Here is an 8795-nt window from a genome sequence, read left to right on the forward strand (position 1 = left end):
ACTTACTTTTTAGTTCACTTGCATTAAAAGTAGTGTATGTTGCATTAAAGCCATTGCAATTTTCAGAATAATCAGATGTAAACGTGGCTGTAACCTCATGAGAAAAAATGTGAACTGTCTCAGGATTAGACCCTGAGAGAGAAGCTGAAAACAAACAGAGAGTAAATTAGTCAGTAAAAAAAAAAATCGCATGTACAATGAAATCCCCAGCACTGTTATAATAAATAATATATAAAAAAGCTCTTTTGAATTTTAAATAATAATAAATAATTGTGATCCTGTCTACAAGACCTTCAAAATCCTGAAGCCATTTAGTCATTTGGCTAATATAATTATATAAATAATTATATAAATATAAATAATTATATAAATTATATATATATAATATATAATTATATAAATATGATTATTGTGCTTTTCTCATCTCACATATTTGCCAATATGGATATCATCAGCTAGTGGAGAATCATCGTTTATATTACAGTGTAATTATACTTTTATTTTCTTATATAATATCCATATATTAAAATCTAAAATCTTCATATACATGCTTCTTATGCTGCAGATTTTCTCAGTGTACAGATATGCACTCTGAAACTCTGTAATAACAATACTGAATATATATATTTGTTATATATACTTTCCCTCACAGTTTAATAATTAGTACATATGCTTAGAGACATTCGAGGAGAAATTTTGAAATTAATGTAAAATTATTTTATTTATTTAAATGTCTACTGGAGATGTACCTTTTAACTGCTATGTTTTACAAAACCAACAAGGACAATCTTTAAGTTTATCTTTACATCACTGCACTATTACATCACTGCACTATTACCAGTCACTCTCACAGCAGTCTTAAAAAATGTGCAAATTAATGGTTGCTTCTAACAGTACTACTGAAGCCATCTCTCTCACAGAAATTTAAATCCCAAAGTGGATTTATATTCAGAGCAGTACTGAAGGAGTAGAGTTTCTGTATTCTGTATTCCACGTCTTTCACTGCTTTACAGTCTCATTCCCTCCCTGCTTCCAAAAATATGAATACATATTAAAGATCTTTCTGACTTCGGATTTCAGATCTAGATATTTATCTTCATGTACATGTATTCCATCTATAATGGAATTCATCTGGATAAACTGAGTCTAGTGAAAAATGGGCAGAAACCTAGTTTTTCAAAATAAAATATAGAGAGAAATTAGTTATCTATCTTCAGTATCTTCACTATTTCCAGGTCTGAGTCAGTAATGCCACACATATAATAATTTGCAGAGTACCAAGTACTCACCCCATTAGCTTCAGTTTAGATCACTTATTTTAATGTCACTATGGATGATATTAAAGATCATGGCAATGGTCAAGGTATTTACATTGCTCAGATAAGACATTTAAAAAATTGTGTTTTCTTACATCTTAGGCAAACATATATCTGTCCATTGCATAAGAATGGTTGAGTATATTGAGGTCAACTTTAAAAGGAAAACTCTATACAGATTCATTTTTTCACTTAAACATACACATGCATTTTTTTTTCAGTTTAAAATCTTTTACTACGTGAATTCAATTAATGGGAAAGTAATATTAGCTGAAAAATAACTTTACCTCTTAAAGTCTTGTTTTGTCCTATACCTTCAAAAATATTTAAATTGTCCATAAACTGTTCTGTATCAAAAGAAGTGAAGTTCACCTTAATGGATAACCCTTGAGGCACTCTAAGATGAAAACAGAAACATAAACCAGAAAAGATCATTTAAAAAAATACTGTAACAAATTCATTGTATGCTTGAATAACATTCAGTTCAGAAACCAAGAGAAATAACGTCAACCAAGATGATTAATTAACATTAGCTATTTGGCTAACTCCTAGTTTGTAGAATTGCAGATGTAATAGGGCATTGACATTCTGTAAAAGTAGAGGTATTCCTGAACTCACTAGAGTCAAGAATATTTTAGGAACTGAATCTTTTAAAAATTGAGAGTATGATATTCAGTTGGACAGTCATTTTTTCTCTGTGGTTCATTAATTCTAAATCACTTTTGAATACACTACTAGTGTATTCAATACTACTAGATAAATAGCATCTAGCTGCTCAGGCAGAATTCTCTAAGTCAGAAAAGTAGTGTGATGGTATCAATATGAATAGCAGGACATCAAAATCTTTCAAAAGAGACAGATGTAAATCCTTCTTGTAAATCCTCTTTTATTATGAGGCCTCTTATTAAAATGCCTCTTTAAATTTACATGAAGATTTGAGGATCTCAAAAACATTGTTTGAGAATATGTTATCAAATCTAATAATCACCCAGTAAGTTTAATAGCATTTATTTTAATAAAAGTGTAAAAATTGCTGTATTTTGTTTTTACTGAAATTATATTCATTGAGTAACCTATAATAGATATATTTATGGTAGTACAAATTCTAAAGCAGTGCTATCATGCTATCACAATCAACTTATATCATCATTTGTTGTTTTTGGAATCGAGGGAATTGAGAGAGCCAATAAAGTATTTTTTTTTTTTTTAACTAGCAATCTGCTGGCACTTATCAATACTGCTTAGTAGAGAAGTATGGTTTTTTTTTTTTTATGTTTATCCACTGGTAAACAATTATCATTTGTTTTAAATCAGTAAAATATTTTGTTGAAAGTTAAAGAGGAGCTAATCTTTTAAGGAAATATTGAACATACTGCTCTGACTTTTGAAAGGAGAAGAAATTACTTCATGGAAAAATTAGAGGGGTGGAATTGTAAAATCAACACAATCTTGTGCTTTTCTTAAGACACACACTATATATTAAAATCTCTGTGGTATAAGTATTGGTGAATGGAAGGAGCGAATGTATCAAACAAGAAAAATGATGACTTTTTCGAGAAGTGTAAAGGTGAAGATGTAAGTGCTGAATGAACTCAAAGAATAGAGATGTCAAAGGAGCCTTTGGAAGGAAGAATTTCAAATCTTATTCAATTTTCAAAATACTTCCTTAATCTGTTTTGAAACTTTTTTTTACCAAACTAATACTTCTCAGAATCAAAGAATGGTTGTTATTATAAAGCCATCATTATAATCACTGCCTCTCAATTCAGTAACTTTCGAACTGTCAATCATCCTGTGTATTTTAGAAGCTTCAAACTTCTAATCATCTGTCTTATTTTAGGTGTGTACTTTAGGATGAGATTTATCACATACTATAGCTATCTTTTTGTTCTTCCTGGGCTATAAAGAGAACCTAGAGTGTCAAAGTCAAGTAGCTGTCCATCCCTATAGGTGTGTATGCTTGATTGAACAAATTTTACCTACTTTGCTGAGAACTTTTGTTCTGCTATGATGATATTCAGTGATACATGTAATTTTAAAATATTTCTAAATGAATTAGGACCTCAAATACAAATAATTTCAAATTGAACTTTGTACCCCTAAATGATGGGAATTCTTGAAAACTCTGCTTTTTAAAAATAGTGATGTCTTACTAAGTTAGTAATTAAACGCTACTATTTACTATATGTATTGCAATTATTTTGAATTGTATGATTTATTATGAGCTTACAAATACATTCTTGTACATACATGCAGCACACCAGATTTATCAAAATCATACAGAACAACTGTCATTATTAGTGTGTTTGGGATATGCAAGTTTTTAAAGAAAAACTGTGTGAATACAAAGGAGAAAATGCTATTTCATATTTTCCATGCCATGATATTTGAGAATACAAATAAAGACAGAGTGTTGATGTACAGGAAACAGTATCACCTCATAATTGAACAAATGTTAAGTAGAAAATCATCAGAAAATGGCTTACAGTATAATCCACTGGCAAACAATATTTGCATTATACGGTTTTGGATAATTCATAGAGTGAAAAGACCCAGAGGAATCAGTCAGCATGAATTTTCCATCACAAATCGCAGCTGTAAAAATATAATGAAGAACATTTGTCAAAATGCCATTCGAAAAATGGAAGCAGTGTCAAAGTGATAGTGACCTTAAATATTAGTTTGCAACTATTACCTAGAAAATACCTTGTAAGCAAGAATGGAAAGATAAACTAAAACACATTACCATCCTACTCCCATTTCGAATTCCTGTGATTATTTAATCTCAAAATACTACAGTATTATAGACAATTTAATTTTACATTAGAAACAATGCAACTAATTCAAACTACTCTAAATCAATCAGTCTAATTAAAAATCTGATTAATTCAACTGTCTTTCATTTTACTTTTTACATTATTAAAGTGTATTTTCTCTTAGTATTTCCTATCCACTGCTATTTTAAATGAGGAAAACGTGTCTGGATTATCAGAAACAATCTGATATCATGTTAATGATGTCAAGAAGGGATATGGTTGACATTGCTTTCTCTACTTTTGTGCGCTCTCTGTTCCTTACCTTACATTTTGCTAATTACTCAAAGAGCTAAGTGGATATTCTGTATCCTGTCAGCTATCAAGTCTAAGAAAAACCTCCTTCATTATGAAATAATTTTCAAAATATTTGTATTAGTTTTATTTTCTTGGTGTTGCAATTTCATTTTATGCATGCTCAGTTTAAAAATCAATTAGTTAAAAAAAATCATATTTTTAAGCTTCCGCAACACTAAAAATGTTAATTCATGTAGAGTTATTTCATTTCTGAAGACACTGAAGCACTGTTGAAACCTTTGCTGCATCTCATTGAACACGATGCAAAGATTCCGAGGATGGTATTCCTTCAGTTTTTTAGGAAAGCATCATAGAGTTTCAAATAATGCTATAATCAGGACAATACATGATTAGCTGAAGAAGTAAATGAGAAGTTCATCAATTTGAGGCTGATAACCAGAATTAGATATAGTTTTTCATTAGCATCAGAAGTGAAATCTTATTTATAATGGCTATTCAAATTATGAATAATCAATCATATTGAAAATTAAATGGAAATTTTATTGACTGTAGTTCTCCTCTGGGAAATGATTGCATAAAATGATCAGTCAGTGCTCCTTGCCTGTTCATTTGATAAGTATAAAATTCTTTCTGACTAGCACTGCAAACAACATAAAAATCAGGCTTTGTTTCTGTAAGGTTCAGTCATACTATGTCAATAAAGACCATGTAGAATGAATTTCACTAATACAGGAGTCAAGAATAAGTTGGGTTAGAAACTTGTTAGCATGTTCCGTTTTGCAGTCCTCATGGTCTTTGGGAGGAAGCCAGACCATGTATGGTTTTAAATACATGGAGAAAGTAGATCTCTGAAAGACATTTACTATTCTATATAATCTTCTAATCAGTTTAGACTAAAGTTTTGGAGCAGGCATAGAATGACTTTTTCTGCCCCTTTGAATACATATGTTCCCTGTCTTCACTAATGTGCTAAAATTTACAACTTTTTTTTTTTTTTTTACTTTTTAATGGACAGAGAAAATACTATGGATATCTTTCCAAAGTCAGTATTTATAAAATATTCGGAAATAGTAGAGGGAAAGAAGAAATCATTAACAAAGATTTTTAATGGAGACATTTAAAAATATAACATCCACTAGCTTAGTTTTCAGTTATAGCAGAATGAAACTTTGGCTATACTCTTGGGATGAATTTCAGGTGTCAACACACTTAATTCTACATGCAGTCACCAAATGGAAACCAACAGATATGAGGAACACAAGAAAGGACTGGAAAAAATAACAGATACCATGAATGAAGAAAGGGAAAGGCAGTGCAAGATAGTAAATGAAGTTGTAAGAAACAATGTGATATAGAATTCCCTACTTGATGCCATTATTAGTGTAAGAGCAGTAAAATTAATGTAAGAAGAAGAAAAGTGCGTAGCTCTGAGATGTGAAGTGTGAAAAACAGTAGTACTGTTAACAAGTGGCTAGCAAGACACATGCTGATCTAAAAAGGGTTTTTTAGCACCTGTAATAATAATAAAAACCTGTAACATACTGTTTTTATAAAATTAGTGACTACATTTTGCTATTTTCAACAATTACTTGCTGTTCTTGTTTTCTTTTCCTGTTTCTTCTTACCCTTCTAAGAGATATTGAATAACCTGAAACAGGACAAAGAGATAAAGGCAAAAGCTTTTAAGTTGCTCTCCACTGTCTAGGAATAGTAAATGCTTGATACCTCAGGAATGACCTGGAAGGTGGCTGGAAGCCATCAGGATGAACTTGATGATGCTCCTAGCACTTCCACATTGCATGGCAGAGACTGGCAGAGTAACAAACAAGTGCACTTTTTCCTGGAGCCCTCAGAGAAGCTCAGCTGTCCTCCCAATGAGACAGGAGACATCTTTTATAGGCATTACTTTCACTGCTTCCCAACATGTCTCTGTCCATTTTTGTTTATTCATGTGGTATACAGGGAGTATTCAGAAGCTTAATCCTGTTATCCTTGCATTCCATGGAGAAGCTCCCTGAACTGGTCAGATCAAGTCCACAAATTTCATTTGACAGGCTCTTTCTCTGCCAAGGGCAGCATATTTCTTTCTGGCTTTCATATGATTGATCACTCTCAGTACTCTAGTAATGTTGTGAGGTAGGTAATCACAAAATGTTAGCCTAGACATACAATAATTGAGATGAGAGTCTGCATAGTGAAACAGCTCCTGGGCACAGGCTCCAATCTCCTTTTCCTTATACTCATGTGTTACATGGCTGCTTTTCATCATTGCAAGCTATTATTAATAGATGCTGTTCAGACTTTTGCATTTCTCTAGAAACCCTTTCACTGAAATTGCTAACTGTACTTTTGCAATCGCCTTTTGTTACTGCACTCCACTGCAGAGCCAGAGAGAAACCTTTCAAGATAATTTTCATCAATAAAAGCAAAAAATGAAGGTGTTCATTTTCTGAGAATGTTAGACTTTCCTGAATTCTGTTTAATGCACAAAAAGATTATTAAATATTCCACGCATATCCTATATTTTAATACTACAAATGTACTATAAACTCAGAAGTACTGGACAAAAATAATCACCATAGAAAAACAAACCGAGTTGTTTAAAGGGTGGCAACTCCATTGTGTGAAAGAGCACTTATAACAAGAATTTCATATCAGCTATAAATCCCATTGTAAGATACTGAAGTATTTCTGAAAATCTAGACAATTTTAGCTTTTATACGACTGTATTAAGCTACTCTAGGGATGTAAAATAAATGAAATATCAAAGAGGTAGAAACATTGGCAGGTATCTCAAACGTGCATATAACTTATTGCTATTTGATCCACTAGTTTTGCAAAGTCTGCTAAGAAATCTAAAAAATATAGATTTACAAAACTCGGTTTTTTAGATGGAAAATTTTTAGACTGAACATATAAAATAAGTATGATGGAGCAACAGTTTGTCCTTCAGCCAGAACTGTATTTCTATAAGGCTATGAACTGAAACTTGCAATCTAATGGCAACTGAATGAATTGCTTGGAAATGCCAGGCATCAGTAAAAATGAATAGAACCAACCCATCCAGATCACTAAAGTGAGCCGTAAGTACAACTCATTCCTTTCATGATTTACTGCCTATTTGAAATTGTATTTATATTCTGAAATGTTCAGATCAGTTGTACATATTTGTTAGTGACTGGTGAAATGTGGCTATGATAAAAAAAAAAATAATATGTTCAATTAAAAGGAGTAGGGCACTCACAATTTATATGTGAGAGTCAGGGAGAGATGCAAACCATATCCAAAAGCTCTGCGCATAAGAGGCCTCAGGTGAAAAACTCTGCTCAAGCACTGTTCATACCTTAAACCACATTGCAGCCTTCAGGACACTACTGAATCATGTATACATAACTTTGAGTGCAAGTGGATGAATATCAATGTATGAGTATCAATTAAATTCTCATCTATAACAGGTAGGGTTGTAATAACTTTCATAAAATATAAGTAAAACTTATAAATTTGAATCTAATTATTCATAGAAGCAAAAAAGATTTTTATGAGACATATATTGCTAATTATTAACTATGAGGACCTTCACTTTTTTATTTAACTGTGTCTGCAATAAAAACAAAACTCACCAAAATATCAAAACCAAACCCCACATCTCAGAACAACAGTGAAACAATAGAAATGAATAACTCTTTGGTGTTGTGCTGCCCCAAGCCCTGCAGTAGCTACTTTAGGATCTTCAGATTTCCCCAGTGTAGACTGACCTTCTCATATCTGATCATGAAGCTGTGGATGCAGCTATTAAGATAGAGATTTTGATGTGTTTCAATGGATATTGTAAATATTTTGAAGGATAGTTTCCCCAAAGTTTTGACTAGATCTCCCTTCTCAGCTGGCTGCAGTTGGAAAAGTATAGGTAACAAGCAGGTCTGCAGTTAACACTTTGGTCTGAAGAAGATTCCACTTTTGACAGGAGTCAGTATGTCAGCAGCATTCAAAGACAGTCTTGCAATGAGTGTATAAAAATTATTAAAAATATTGATCTTTCGTTTGCTTCTTTGTTTTTAAACCAGAGTTCAGCATTTCATATATTTCTGATATTTAGGCTTGACTGACTTCATCACCCAGGAGAGCTCAGAAATATGTTTTCACAACAAAATTGAAATAAGTTTTCCAGACTCCTCTAGTACAAAATTATATTTTCTAAAAAACACCTCAGAGTGCTAATTGCTCCAGCATTTCCCAGAACATTAAAAAGTTCTCTTTGCAAGAAAATACTAGAGCTGAGACTATGAAAAGAAACATAGACATTAGCAAATGTACCTCCCCATCAAAAAGCTGCACTTTGGTACACAGTAACAGACTCCTTGGTAGAATTTGACAGTATTCACTGCTAAATGGAGCACTGTCAATTCTG

General features: G+C 32.0%; 1 protein-coding gene across 2 annotated transcripts in view; it reads right to left on the minus strand.

The window, feature by feature from the left end:
* Positions 1-8795, minus strand: part of TMPRSS15 (transmembrane serine protease 15) — an 83154-nt gene that overhangs the window by 62737 nt on the left and 11622 nt on the right. For both annotated transcript variants that reach the window (XM_010722365.2, XM_010722371.2), the window contains exons 9-11: positions 3803-3911; positions 1604-1713; positions 7-144 (exon numbers count right to left, since the gene is read on the minus strand). In XM_010722365.2, the coding sequence (XP_010720667.2) occupies positions 7-144; positions 1604-1713; positions 3803-3911 (357 nt within the window). The remainder of the gene's footprint in view (positions 1-6; positions 145-1603; positions 1714-3802; positions 3912-8795) is intronic.

Source organism: Meleagris gallopavo, chromosome 1 (genome assembly GCF_000146605.3).
Source record: "Meleagris gallopavo isolate NT-WF06-2002-E0010 breed Aviagen turkey brand Nicholas breeding stock chromosome 1, Turkey_5.1, whole genome shotgun sequence".
NCBI classification, from domain to species: domain Eukaryota; kingdom Metazoa; phylum Chordata; class Aves; order Galliformes; family Phasianidae; genus Meleagris; species Meleagris gallopavo.